The 15,216-nt window shown below is 40.2% G+C and overlaps 1 protein-coding gene across 8 annotated transcripts in view; it reads right to left on the bottom strand.

The window, feature by feature from the left end:
• aass (aminoadipate-semialdehyde synthase) overlaps window positions 1–15,216 on the bottom strand; it is a 42,848-nt gene that overhangs the window by 11,286 nt on the left and 16,346 nt on the right. For all 8 annotated transcript variants that reach the window (XM_049574200.1, XM_049574202.1, XM_049574205.1 and 5 more), the window contains 8 exons: window positions 15,116–15,175; window positions 13,345–13,412; window positions 7,832–7,953; window positions 7,029–7,158; window positions 5,270–5,380; window positions 3,009–3,117; window positions 1,290–1,430; window positions 977–1,144 (listed from right to left, as the gene is read on the bottom strand). In XM_049574200.1, the coding sequence (XP_049430157.1) occupies window positions 977–1,144; window positions 1,290–1,430; window positions 3,009–3,117; window positions 5,270–5,380; window positions 7,029–7,158; window positions 7,832–7,953; window positions 13,345–13,412; window positions 15,116–15,175 (909 nt within the window). The remainder of the gene's footprint in view (window positions 1–976; window positions 1,145–1,289; window positions 1,431–3,008; window positions 3,118–5,269; window positions 5,381–7,028; window positions 7,159–7,831; window positions 7,954–13,344; window positions 13,413–15,115; window positions 15,176–15,216) is intronic.

Below are 15,216 nucleotides of genomic sequence, written 5' to 3'. Positions count from 1 at the left end.
GCTCAGTTGGTAGGCGATACTATTTCACATTTTTAATGATGCAATTTAAAAGTTTTGATTTTTATTGATAACCTACATTTACCAACAACAAAAAGACTACATTTAGCACCAAAAAAAAAAAGTAAAAAAATTAATAATAAAAAAAAAAAAAAAGTAAATAAAAAAAACGAATATCGAATACCAAATTTTCATAACGAATACCTACCCATAGAAACGAATATTCGAATATCCGAATATTTGGGTACAGCCCTAGTGAAGTCCCGAAAATTTACTTGATTCAAAACACACATTAAACATGGTTTAATAGCGACACTTTAAATTAAAAGAACACACATTGGCTTCACTATAACTCGCAGCATTCACAGACTTGTCTTTATCTGGACACATTTTCCCCCACAAATACAACATGCTAATGTTTTTACATTGTATAAATTAGCCTAGCAGCTAGCAGAGATTTCCTCTGCTCATATGAAGCCAGGGACAACAGCAACATTTAACAAAGCTAACGTTACAAAATTTGGCTCCATTACAGCTCACAAGGTTCACTGACAAAACAACTGTCTTATACACGCTAACGTTATTAGCACAAGCCTATGGCATTTCACATGGTATAAATTAGCCTAGTGATGAGCAGAGTTAGACAAATCAAGACATTTTAAAGGCATCAACTTGGACTGTGATGCACATTTCTTTCATTCTACATTTTTCTGACATTTTATAAATGAAGCAATTGATTATTAGCTGATTAAAACTGATAATTTGAGAAAACACTCTGTGTACCTGTGTAGTAGTAATGTGTACTACTACACATTAATCAATAATGACAGTAATGTTTAGTTGCAGCCCTAAACATCAGTTTGAGATTAATTAAGAAAAGATCAAACTTCTGAAAAAAAATTCTAACAAACAAAGCTGACAGCCTAAGTTTGCGGGGTCAGTGTGTGATTGTGTGTGCGAGTGTGCATATGTGTTGTACCCTGAAGCGCAGCGTTCCTCTGATCAGTGTGTGTGCAGACTGGATGCCGTAAGGCTCGGCGTACTTGGTGCTGTCGCGGTTTGGAAATCCCTCCAGGTTGAAACCAGGAAGGAAATCCATCGGCGTGGTAGACTCCATCAGAGCGCCGCCAGCCGGGATGCTCACCACCTGGACAAGACACACACACACACACACACACACACACACACACACACACACACAGATTCAGTTTCTCCTCCTGAGTTAAAAAGCTGTAATTGCAGGAAAACATTTTTGCATGATAATAATTTCTGCTCCTGTGAGGCCTCTGTACCTCGTTGTCTCTGAGGAAGATGGCGGGGCTGATGGTGTTTAAGAGGACGCCATATGGACTCCAGCTGAACTTGTAGCGAAGAGGATTGTCTGAACACTCTGGAGCAGGAAGACCTCCACAGAACGAGCTGTAGGACTCCACCTGAACATTTAGGGTCAAAACATACGGTATGTATCAAGACCTGAAAGTTTATAAACTCTGAACCTGAGATCTCCCTTACATAAACCTGCTGTATGAATGTTTTTCAACTTTTACATTTGGTTCTTAAAGAATAATGACCCAGATATTCAGCGAGTGAGACATTTTACAGTGAAAAACAAAACGTGTGCTTCTTGACGGAAAACCTTGAAAAAATGGAGACAATATTGAGCTGAAATATTCTCAGACATGTCTGGTTACTTATCAGTGTGTTTCCATCCACCTACATTTATTGTATTTTCAGTGTGCATACTGAGCTGGAAAAACTAAAATTAAATGAAATTAAATAAAAACCAGCAGAATGTTTGTACACCAGGCAGAGGTAGAAAAACTGTAGCAATAAAAAGAAAATGTGCCAAAGTGCAGTGGAAACAGACGGAGCAAATAAATCATGACGTACATGAAGCGTGTGACATCTTACTGAAGACAAATGGCGGCAGACTAAAACATCAGATCACGTGAGGAGTAATGAGAAGACTGTAACCTTCCTCACATTAATGCATAAAAACATGTCATATGTCATATTTCCATCATGGTCTCCGTCGTTTGAGCTTTGACTGGAGCTCTTTTAATGACATCATCTCGTTGTGTCTTCTTCCTCTGTGGTTTTATGCCACTGACCGGAGAATTAGCTCCACCAGCTGTTTAAACAGCAGAACATTTACATAACAGTAATGGATAAAAACGTGCATTCATTCTCATTTTCTTTTGCCAGCATTACGGAAACTGAATGCTTTGGCACAGTGCATGATGCGATGTAATGCTTGGTTAGCCACTCTGGTTATACACTACTTTTCACGGTGCATTGTGGGATACTTTGCGTGCACTATATAGGGTATAATATTCCCACTATACATTCGGACAGCACTGCTAAATGGCAAAGTCACTATATAGTGCAGTGACTCCCAACTGGTGGGTCCCAAGTCCATTCTGAATGGACTACAAGTGACTCGGGACTGTGTCAAGTTTGTAAAAGATGCGCTCTTTTTTGAAGTACATTTAATTTCGGGCACAGAGCTTTTACTGTGAAGAGAGAGTGAGTGACTAACAGACAGCTACGTGACAGAGACAGCAAACTAGCTCGACGATATGGCCGAACGTAAGTATGACACTGAATGAATTCAACTGTGTGGAGCTTCAACTACTGACTAAGGAGAAATCTGGACCCCGTGGCTGGACCACTTGGGAACCACTGATATAGTGGACTATGTAGTGAGTTCAGCGCTTTGACTTTGGGTCGACTTGGCTCTGTCAGAACTTGAACCAGGTCCTAATTTACATACACATGTTTAATCACAGGTCAAAGGTCTTTTTAGGTTCCTGGTTCAGGTGCTGACTGATGAAAAACAAACTGTGTGACGTCGTCTGTTTCTGAACAAAAACCTGTGTTACAGCAGTGTGAACATGTGGACTGTCAGTGTGTGTGATGGATCAGTATGTGACTGCATTTGCACACGCGCACACACACACACACACACACACACACACACACACACACAGTCAGAGTGTTTGCTGACTCACGGTGCAGCCGTCAGCTTTGGCCTTGTCGATACACTCCATGGCCAGCATGTGATCGATACCCGGGTCCAGTCCCATCTCATTCACTATGGTGATGCCCGCCTCTTCTGCACTGACACACACAAAATCACACACACATAAGGTTTTAATATCCCTTGATGTAAGGCACAGTGAATCAAATTTTCATGAAACACACACTGGATCAACAATAACAAACTTCTCTTGAATGTGTCTAAAACAATTAGTGTGGTAATTAGCTCAAACTTTTCTCCAGGTTCAAAACCAAAGCTCGATCTCAATGACACGTCTCTCCTTAATGGCGTGTTAATGAAGCAAGTAGAAGAATCCAAACTTTTTGAAGTTATCACAGAAAATAAACTCTCATGGGACAAACAATTACAGAGCATGGCAACTAAAATGGGAAACACTTTATCTGTAATTAAGAGATGTGCAAAACATCTGACACAACAAATTGTCAAACAAGTAATTCAAGCTTTGGTTTTGTTCCACCTTGATTACTGTTCAGCAGTTTGATCAAATACCTCATTATGCAATATAAGATATTATCCAAAATCAAGCGGCACGTGCAGCTCTGTCGTGTGGGTTGAGAACAAATGTCGCTAAAATGCATGAATGTCTCTCTTGGGTTGAAGTGAGAAATAGACTCACTAAACTCAATAAACCCACTGATGGTTTTCATTTTGAGTGTCATAACAACAAAGACTCTTTTCATTTCTTGCAAAAATTCTCTCCAATTTTAGACACACAGTTATTTAACAAGGCACGCTACTGGGGGTTGTTTTACTTTACCAAAATCCTAAACCACATCAGTCCAGTGTGCAGTAATATATCGAGCAACGCAAGAATGGAGTTCATTTCCAAATCATATTATCCATCAATCCATTTTCTCCCACATATCTGAGGTTGGGTTGCAGGGGCAGCAGACCGAGCAAAGCACCCATGATGTCCCTCCCCCCAGCAACACTTCCCAGCTCCTCCTGGAGGACCCCGAGGTGTTCCCAGGCCAGAAGAGATATATAATCCCTCCAGTGTGTTCAGGGTCTGCCCCAGGGCCTCCTACAAGTGGGACGTGGCCGGAACACCTCTAACAGGAGGATCCTGATCAGATGTTGAACCACCTCAACTGACCCTGTTCGACTTGAAGGAGCAGCAGCTCTACTCTGAGCTCCCTCCAGACTCCTCCCCCTGTCTCTAAGGCTGAGGCCAGACACCCCACGGAGGAAACTCATTTCAGCCGCTTGTATCTGTGACCTCATTCTCTCCATCACTACCCAGAGCTTATGACCATAGGTGAGGGTTGGGACGTAGATGGACCAGTAAATCAAAAGCTTCGCCTTCCGGCTCAGCTCCCTCTTCACCACGACGGACTGGCGCAGCTCCTGCATCACTGCAGAAGCTGCGCCAAACCGTGATCCATCTCACGCTCCATTCTACCCTCACTCATGAACAAGACCCCGAGATACCTGAAGTCCCTTGCTTGGGGCAGTAACTCTCCCCCAATTCTGGCACAGAATCATGGCCTCAGATGTGGAGGTGCTGACTCTCATCCCAAGAGAGTCATATTATAAAACAAAATAATATTTGCAGTTTTAAAAAATAAAATAAAAAAATGCTAAAGAAGCATTACTTAAAAAGAAACTTCACAAATGAATAGTGTTCTTCAGTGTGTAAATGTTTCATCTTCATTTGAGTCTATTGTTTGTTACATGATGAAATTTATCTGTTAGATTATGATGGATTCAGTCGGAGCTGATTCATTTAGTGTCTTTTTGTGTGTGTGTTCTGTAAACTATATCAACTGTTAGTGTTTCTTTCACAGCTGATGTGCATTATGATGTGTTGTTAAGTGTGAATGTACATTTTGTGTTGCACCCCAGGAAGAAGAGCTGCTGCGATGCAAAAGCTAATGAGGATCTTAATAAACAAACAAACAAACAACTACCAGACTAAACCAATTAATTTGGTTTAAATGTTGTTTTCTGTTTAGACACCTTATTTTGGTGCTATTTTGTTTATCCAGTTTGTTAAGTCGAGTTCTGTCACAGTTTCAGCTGTGACCTGCCTGATGGACCGCACATGAAAAGTCTGTTTTAAGCCAACTCTGGCATAATAAATCAAATGGTAACATTTCCTTTCATATTGTACATGGCTCCTTATGAATAAAATAGAATATTCATTTCATATTAATCTGTTATTTAAGGATCCCCTCCACCTGTTTTATCTTTGTCTGTTGTGCAGCTCACCTGCTCTGCAGCTCCTTCATGGCAGGACTCAGGTAGCTCGCTGTCACCATGTTGACCTTCCTCTTGATGCAGTGTTTGGCGATGAGCGGGTGAAGCGAGTACGGCAGCATGCTGAGGAGCAGAGGGAGGAGGTGAGGTCGGGACAGACGGCAGATGAATTTATCACACTGGTGAAAACTGAGCCCAGCCTGATCATGTAGAGCTGAGCCTGACAAGCTGAGCCTGACAAGCTGAGCATGAGATGCCTCACAGGGCTGATGTGGAGGCTTCAGACTTCACAGCAGCCCATAAAGAAATAAGAGTATGCAAACACCAACTTTCATTGGCTGTGAGGGCCGTTGGATTTTAACTTTTTTAACTTTTTTTTCTATACATGAATTTCATCACTTGGAGGCTAACTGTCAAAAGGGTTGAGCTAACTATCCAATCGCCAGGCACTAATTTTTCCATGTCGTGTATGGAATCATGATTTCTTTGCCCTAGAAATCTGGGGTTTTAAGGAGTAATGTTAGACACTACTGTTACAGTCCCCACACAGTTCACTGTAGCTCACCTGTTAGCCTGCTGCCAAACCGTACCACCAAGCACAGCTAGCCACCTCACTTCCTTTAGCTCAGCCTGCCTTCACCTCAGTTACAGCAACTAGCTACAGACCATCACCATCATCACCATCTGTATTAACTTCAAATTTGCCGGCAGTGAGAGTAATAACACAACCACTACTGACCTGTTTTTGGGACATTATGCTGATTGGCTGGTCTCACACAGCCAGCAGCTCCGAAAATGTTGCCACAAATTTTCAAATAGCTGTTGTTTGCATCAACTAACCACATACTGGGACTCTGAAAAAAAGCTGCTAATAAGTTATAGTAGTTTTTAAGGTGAGAGTGTAACCATTTAAAGCTTTAAAAAACAGCTTCTTGTCACGTAAAGGATGATAAAGGATAAAGCTGGCAACATTAACAAAAGTAATCACACCTCCGGTCTCAATCTCAAGTAAGAACACAAAACACTGAATACGAAGGTACCCTAGTTGAGGTAAAGAAAAAGGTAAATAGGCCGAATCACTGTGACATCACACGAACAAAACAGTCACTTCCAGCTGGCATTTAAATACAACTAGGGAGACACACAATATCGGCAAACTTGTTGATTTCTGTCGTCATTTTCATTTGTAAATTTAACATTTAAAGATATATAGTAATACACAGTGAGCCAACCTATCTGTTGTTTTTCGTATTGTAGCCACGTTAAAGTGGAGTTCAGTGTAAGAGTGTGCTTTATTTGAATATCTGCTCCACTTTACACACTAACCGCTGATAAAAGTTGGGGTAGACAAGCAACTCCAGTGTTCTGTGAAGTGAAGTTACTGTTTTTATCAAAAGGAGATTGGAGGCTATGAAATATTGTAAATGTAGTGAACACTTAAACTGAGGTTGATCTTTTTGGCCACTTTTTCTTAGGTGGCTAAAAATAATTCAACCAAAGCATCGTTTGCTCAGATTTTCTGTGCATGACATGAGTTATTGTGAATAACCATTGTGATTCAGTCTAGCTCTCGGTGTTAATCACCCAAAAATAACTGGGTCCATTTAAAGTCGACTTTAGAGACCCTGAAAAATAAAAGGACATGTGACAATGCTGTCAAAGATTTCACGTTTACTAGTAAAAGAAACGACCCTCACATGTTTCATCAGTTTGTGTGTGTGCCTCGAACAAAACGTTCTGTTTTACAGCCTGACTGCAGGATGTGCTGTACCTGATGACTAAGTCGTGATCTTTGACCAGGGAGTCCAGGTGTCCTTCCTGGCTGCCAGCGTCCAGCATGACGGGGATGGTGTTGGGATATTTGGCTGCCAGCTCCTCTGCCTGCTTCAGCAGCATCGACGCTGAGAGAAGAAACCACAGTGAACACAGTCAGTGTGAGGGTCGTACAACACAGGGTTCAGAAGAAGTTTCCTCTGGGATAAACAACTGGATATATGGGCTGCCTGCAGTTATGATTACAGTTAATAAATTGCATTTTATGTAATGAAAAGGAGACTAGTATGTACTGAAGTCCTGCTGGCAGCCATGTGAGGCTTCATTGTTAATTACAGAACAACACACTGATGATTACAAAGATAAGGTTACAGTGACCTTGACCTTTGACTAATGACCACCAAATCCTACTGAGTTTATCACAGATATCGATGTCACAAGAATGAGAGAGCTGATCTCACAGTGACCTTCACCTTTGACCATCAAAATCTAATCAGTGCACCCTGAAGTCCAACTGGGCATTTGTTCGATTTTGAAAACTTCTCTCAAGATTGAGACATAACGTTTATAGTAATGCGACGTACGTATAAATAAGTACAGACAACCAGAAAACAAAGCCTCTGGCAACGGCTGTCACCGGCACAGAGGCACAAAAATAATAAAGTACAAGTAAAAGCCAGTTTCATTTTCTAATGCAAACTTATAGATGCAAAGTGGACATTCAAACTAAAACTACGCTGTGACATATTTCAAATGACACATCACTTTTATAGCTACTCAGAGTTTGTAAGACAGACTCACCAACGGTGACCTGGGTCCTCTCATCGCGAGTCAGATACTCAACCACAGGTCCGGAGACGTATCCTGAACCCAGCAGCAGAACACGCTTCATCCCGCTCTCCTTCAGGATCTGAGCCTTCTCCCTGGAGAGCGTTAGACACACCGACTTAGAAACACTTCAAAAAAATTCAATACATCAAACAGCAGTGGGTCTTTCTGTCTGTGACTCATGTAACAGGATGTTTAACTCTGAGCTACAAACTCACAAAAAAATAAAGCAATAGCACAGGTTTCTAAAGATGAAAACACCACAACGAAAGTCATGACTTTAATTAAATGAGCTGCAAAACATTTCATCAAATTTTCTTTCCGATTCAGAGATTTTAACCAAGATATGTTTCACCCATAAGTATTACCGTCCTTGTGACTGAGCAGAAATAAAAAGAAAATGATCCACTCCACTTTGGCTCTTCACACATTCTGATCTTTGACAGAAAAGCTATCAACACTGCATTATTGTGGGGCTGCTACATTCAACGGAAAGTTTCTCCTGCTACTTTTTCTGAATGTACGATTTTAGATTAAAATAAATATACAGTATTTATGTTCTTTAATTCCAGTGAAGTAATGTCATGGACAAAGTGGTGTCTGGCACAGCACCTACGTGGAGGTGCAAATATAAGGGAGAAAAAATCTAGCAGCTGGTATACATATATATATATATATATATATATATATATATATATATATAGGACGGTACGATAAGCTGCACAACAGAGAAAAAGAAAATAAACACATTGTACTAAAAAAGCATATTCACCTGTTTTGTTTAAATATTATTAAAGGTCCAGTGTGTAAGATTCAGGGAGATTTAGTGGCAGACAGCAGTGAGGACTGCAGACAGCAACCAGCTGCAACTTTTCTGGGTTACAATTCCTTTGGTGTTAATGTTCAGGAGGTTTTTACCAGGAGCTGGATTATCTGCAGAGGTCTCTTCCTCTCAGAAACAAACTGTGAAACACTGAATTAAGCAGCAAACTGTGTGTTCAGGCGCTCATCACAGAGAGGCTACTAACTACGATGGCTGACGCGAAAATGCGAACGTCCCTATCTAACATGGCGGTGCAACATGGTGATCTCTGCAGATGAGGGCTCATTCTAAGGTAACAAAAACACAATTCTTATTTTCAGGTGATCATACACTAAAGAAAACCAACTTATTATATTATATTCCATTCCTATTAATATATCCTCCTAAAACCTGCACACTGGACGTTTAAATCACTGAAGAAAAGCTGACATCAATTTGTCTTTGATACTTTTTTAATACTTGCAGCTTTAAAGTTTGATAAAACTTTGAATGTTTTCTTGAAAGAATCAGTTAAATTACAGGTGATTTTACTGAAACAAGTGCTATAAATGTTGGGTTTCTATTTAATACATAAGCCTTTGTTTTTGAATAATTAGCTAATTTTTTTTTTATTTCATATATCTCAGAATCACAAAGTCAAAGTTTTTTGATCAAACAGTATCAGTGTGACTGATGAGGTTGTGGCCTGAACCCAGATGAGAGGAATGGAAGGGTGAGCAGAGATGGGATCACCTGAAAAATAAATACATTAAATAATTAATTAAAAATAAAAAATAGAGTAAAATGTGTCGTGATTTCCTGATTGTCTTTTTTTTTCGGGACTTGTTTTTTTTTTGTTTTTTTTTTTAAATAAATTCAGACAACTATGCATCACTGTCAGGGCTGGTATTACACTCACACTTGTGAAATTAAAGTTTTTACACCTGTAACATCTCAAAACCACACGTGCCTGTATATTAATGTATACATCTCATAATCACATCTCTTTTTTTTTTTTTTTACATGTGAAATGTATTTTCTTAAGTTAAAAATTCATAGTAAGTATTATTAATATTAAAAATGTCAATATTTTGTTAAAAATATACCTGTTAGTAATAATTCATGATAAAAAGGAGTAAATGTGTAAAGTTCTTTTCCCTGTTTTTTTTTTTAATAAATTCAGAAAACTACATGTAACATCCCTAACCCAAACGTTTCGCATGTGATACCATTAGGCTATATGTGATTATTTTTTTTAAATGTATATATATATGTGGGAAATGGCTTTTTATGTGTTATGAATTCAAGTATTTTTTTTAAAAATATTTATATTATTACTTATATTGTTAAAAATATAGCTGTTAGTAATTTATATTACATTAAACATTAACAAAAACTATAAAGTTCCTGGTAAAAATAATGATATTAATTTCAGTAATAGCAAACTGGTATTTATTTATCAATTGATTTCAAACAGTTCAGAATAAAAATACTGGTAACCTCAAAGTAATACTACAATAATAATTATCATTATTATTCAATTAAATACTAAAACTATTTTTACTGTTTTTCTGCACTTTTTCTAATTTAAAATCCAAACTTTAGGAAGAAAAAAGTCTGTAATGTTTTCTACAAATATTCTCTGAACTGAACAAAGTGAGGATTAAATGTAATAAACAGAATAAGAAGTTTAGAATCTGTTTCAGGTTTTTTTTACACTGTCAACAAACTGTTTTGCACCGAGCCCTGCAGAGAGAAAGAAGCCACGTGACTCCGCTGCACCAAGAAGCTCTCAGGCCTTTTAATTAAACTGAGAGGTCGTCTCCAAACAACTGGAGTCAGTTAAAAAGTCTGTGATTTTGCATGCTGGATTATCTTTACACCATAACAACAATAACACCATAATGGAGGCATCAGCCCGAGTGACCTGTGGCATTAATATCCCACCACCAACTGCCTCAAACCCCCCAGGAGTCAGAGCCCAGGACTCGTTAGCTTTGGTCTAATTGGACGGGACACTGCACACATGCACACGAGTCGCAGCAGGACTGGCTGGATGTCCGACCGGCGGTCCGCCCGCCGCCGAGCCTCATCCTCTTAATTAAAAAAGAAAAGAGAGACGTTCCCTCAGGAGGATTTCTCCCTCACTTTACATATCTTAAGGAGCCAAACTCAATCAGAAGGATTAAGATTTAGCCGCATGGCTTGTCTGGAAAAAATGATACTTAAGATCAATTAGGAAAGAAACTCATCAGGTCTCAGAGGTGGCCTAAATATGAGCAAGCACAACTCTTCTGTTTTTAAAACACTTGAGTCTCAAGAAGAGAAATCTGTTTACAGAGACCCTGAGGAGCAAATCTGCCCTGAGCCTGAATGTTTATAATCTGAGGAAACAAACATCGTAAGTGTAAACATCAGGGTTATGTGGTTAGAATAAATCTGACGGGCTCATTAAAGTGTTTATTGAGCTGACTGAAGCTACAGATAAGCAGCGAGGGAAATGAAATGTATAACTAATTCAGAAAATAATCAAAGCAGATTAAAAAGATAAAAATTAATAAGAAACAGATGCTGATTAAGATTTCACAGATTTGCAAGTAAATGATAAAAACATGCCGATGAATAATTTGTTTTCGGTCTTATGCAAAGACAGACGTGGAGATCAATTTCGTCGCTTGTGCGTCCAGTACAGCGTCAGGTCGACTACATGTTTAGTCTACATTAGCACAAAAACTGGGGAGACTGCTAGCCTAGCTCCACCAAAACTAAAAAGCAAGAAACTGGCAGCACCAGCAAGAACAACAGCCATCTGGATACAGATAATTAAAACAATAAAACAGTCTCCTTGACAGCAACTGACTAGCTAGCTAACTGAGCTGCTAAATCTAGCAAAGTCACCAGGTTGGCAACAGTTTTGAGGATGGTTTCCTGTGGTGCACGCTTTGCAGACACAATTATGACAACAATTAGTTGAATTAGATTGTATTGTGACAGTGATGGTGATGGTGACTTTGCAGCCTCTTTGCCAACCGGTTTGTTGACACTGTTCATGTGGACACACTGTAGTCCTCCTCAGAGATATAGAGCTAGCTCATGGCACAGGATGGTTTTAGAATTGTGGGAAGACGGATTTATTTCTCTGCTAATGGAGAGAGGCCAGCAGTTTCAAGTCTCTGTGCTAAGCTAGGCTAAACACACCATACATCAACCTCTGCACTGAATGCACAGAAATTAACCTGATATTCATCTTCTCATCCGAGACAAGACAGACTGATGGGACAGAGTGGGTGACGGCGGTTTTTATATAAAGTGAGAAGAAAAGATGTTTCTACCCCTCGATACCCAAGGGTCCAGCGTCTGACGTCGGCTAGCAGCTGCGGCTTATTAGCACGCTAGCCATGCAAGGTGTTAATGCAGAGGCAGGAGGGCAGAGCAGACACCAGAGGACAGCACTGTGCAGGAACAACGACAGGGTGACTGTTAGTCGCTACGAGTCCAGCTCACAGAGCTGCTGGCTGGCTGGAGGTCACTAAATCATCACAAACTGCAACACTAAAGAGGGTGAGTTAAAGAGGGGAAACAGAAAAACAGGAGACTACAAAGCACAAATAGACCCTTTTACTGTTAGTAAACAGTATGATGTTTTCTAGTGGGCGGGGCTTAGCTGGAGGCAAAACAGACATTAGCTAGCGCTAGCTCGTGATTTTTTTTTTGGCTTGTTTTAGACAATGGAGGAAAATGATGTGAGTGGTGGATTGGGAGATACTCATTCCCATGTCAGGTCACTCACTCTCCGGGACCGCCAGTGTTACTTGAATAAGTAAACACTGACCAACGGGACCAGACTGGCCGACCCGTATGCTCTCACTCAGTGGATGGATGATGTCACAGGAAGCCAATCTTACAAAGGAGGACCACACTTGTTTGTTTTGCTATGGAAGCTAACGTTAGCTAATGTGCTAAAAAGTTAGCGTTGCAGAGAAATCCAATCTTCCTCTTAATCCCTCCCCAGTTTCTGATGAGGTGGACATGATAACCCTTAATACACATAACCTTATTCATCCCTACAACAGGAAATACTTTTTCCCTAACCTGATATGAAGTGTGCGCTGCACATGTGAGCATTTTTGATGATGGCCTCCGTCCAGTCCTTTGGTCTTATCACATTTAACCATAGTTGTCTTTGTTTTTGTTGACGGGCAGTGGCGGCTGGTTTTGAGCCATGACTCCTTCTATTCTGGCTCCCAATAACACAACAAGACAAACACATTTTAACACTCCTATGGAGCCTACAGCCCTGTGGGGGAGAGGCAGGTTTTGCCTCCAGCTAACAAACTGACGTCAGTGTGACGTTGGCCCTAAAAGGGTCTATATCACTTAGCTTTTAGTAAGCTGCTACCAACAGTAATGATTAAACACTACAGTACAGGTGAGCTACGTAAGAACATGAGAAACAGATTTTAAACGTTACCTGTCTCGCAATCTTTACACATTTCATCCATACATTGGTCGCATTAACTCGTAGATGGAGCAGGCATGTGCCAAAGTTTTGACATTTTTATGAATAATTCACATGAGAAACAACGAAAGCTTAATTTGAAAAGCATACACCGTGCACCAAATACAGCATTTTACAGACATACTGTATAATATACTCACAGCGTCAGTGTGAAATAAGTCTTACCTTGTTTCTCGAAGTTTTTGAATGTATTCAAACTTTGGGGTGAGGACTCCGTTTGAGGTGATTATAGCCTTCAGGAACAAAGAGATGACGTCAGATGTTATAAAGTGATTCTTCATTTTCAATCATTTGCACTAAAATAATATAGGTCTTGTCAAATATGTAAATATATAAATAACGATGGTATGTAAATAAGGTTATGGAGACCTTGGCCTTTTGTTACTAAAAAATACATTCTTATTCAAAATCATGCTCCACCCAAAATCTATCTTCAAAGAATTAAACACTGAATACATTTCAAATGTCTGTTTTATCATTCATGCATCACAATGGCACGACGACTGGCTGCTAGTGGCAGGGATAACGTCACAGGACTGTAAACCTGAGTTGGTGATTGTTGAAACAGTGGACTAACTAACTAACTAAACCTATAACAAGACTAACCATGATGCTTAGCGCTGCTCATCGTGGACTATATTGCTGTCATTGTTCATTTTAGTCAAAGCATACAGTTTGAAAACGAGGCAAACGCGGCTCCAACTAGAAAACAATGTTTTGATGCATTGGATGTGCTGAATGTGCATATTAAGGCAGTACAGGAGGAGGTGCACATTAATAATCCTCCAGGACTGTAACATGCTCATGTTTAACCCAAACAATGTGTCATGTGACTGCAGTTGCTTCACATCCAGGTCAAACACCTTCTCACCACAAACAAACCGCACCAGAGTTCCTTTGGAACCGGACTGAGACCACCTCTTCAAGAAGGTCTCAGTCCGGTTGTTTTGGTGTGTTCACACCTGCCAAAACGAACCGAACTGAGGGGGCAAACAAACTTGAGTTTGACTGAACCGAACCAAACAGGGCAGCTGTGAAAGCACCCTTAGAGACTTTTACGTTTTGTTCTACGACATGAAATATGTCGGTAGATACCCCACATGTGAATTTTGAAGCATCTATGTGTCTTAAAAAAGGCGGTTGCTAAGTGCCTAAATGAAACTACAGAATGTCATCATGGTGTTGCTCATTTATAACCTCTAGCTGAACAAAACATCTACATATCATAAACTTCTGTTTACCACAGACCTTATTTTCTGCAATAATCCAAAATCCAATGGAAGAATCACACTGGCTTTTTGATGAGGGAACCAAGGTGACGCTAATGCTGCGTCAGCCCACAAGAAAATGTCATCCCTGGAGCACTCCATTACCTGTCTAGACATTTTGTGAGTAGACAGCAGGGTTGGCAACAGTCAAATGCTGGTAAAATATGTAAGTGGCTGCTGGATTTTCTTCACACTTCACGCAGCCAATAAAACAATGGTAATCTGGAATACACCAGCCACAGTGGCAGGTGGACAAAAAGTTAATTTCCAACCCTGGTTGACGGAGTTTATTCATTAGACTGAAAAAGTTAGGGAAGCTTGTGAAACATGGCAAAGTCCCTGCACCAGGGGGATGGGGCGGGCGTGGGTAGGTGGTGCCGCACACTAGCACACTAATACCGTCATATACAGTAGACCCCAGTGAAATTTCAGGAAGGTATGAAACAATAGATTCTGCCACAGTCTGGACAGAAGTTACCTCACGTAGAGTTCTTACTGCGATGAGATACCAAGACTAAGTGAGATCAATGTAAACAACGTAACAAAAATCAAGAACCTTCGTTCAGACTTTCAGGCCTGAAGAAATAAAAAATTTCAGTACAGCAGCAACATGCGTCTGTGGCAAATACAGTGAAACACTTCTCTACTATTAATGTGACGTGACTTACGTCTCTGACTTGCGGGCTAAAGTCCTCTTCATCCAGCGGTCTGGTGGCGTCTGAAGGCAGCTGATGATGACAAAACACTAAATTCATTACCAATTAAAAGA

The sequence above is a fragment of the Epinephelus fuscoguttatus genome, linkage group LG4 (genome assembly GCF_011397635.1).
Source record: "Epinephelus fuscoguttatus linkage group LG4, E.fuscoguttatus.final_Chr_v1".
Taxonomy (NCBI): Eukaryota; Metazoa; Chordata; class Actinopteri; order Perciformes; family Serranidae; genus Epinephelus; species Epinephelus fuscoguttatus.
Note: the sequence above shows the minus strand (reverse complement) of the source record. Positions and strands in the feature narration are given on the sequence as shown.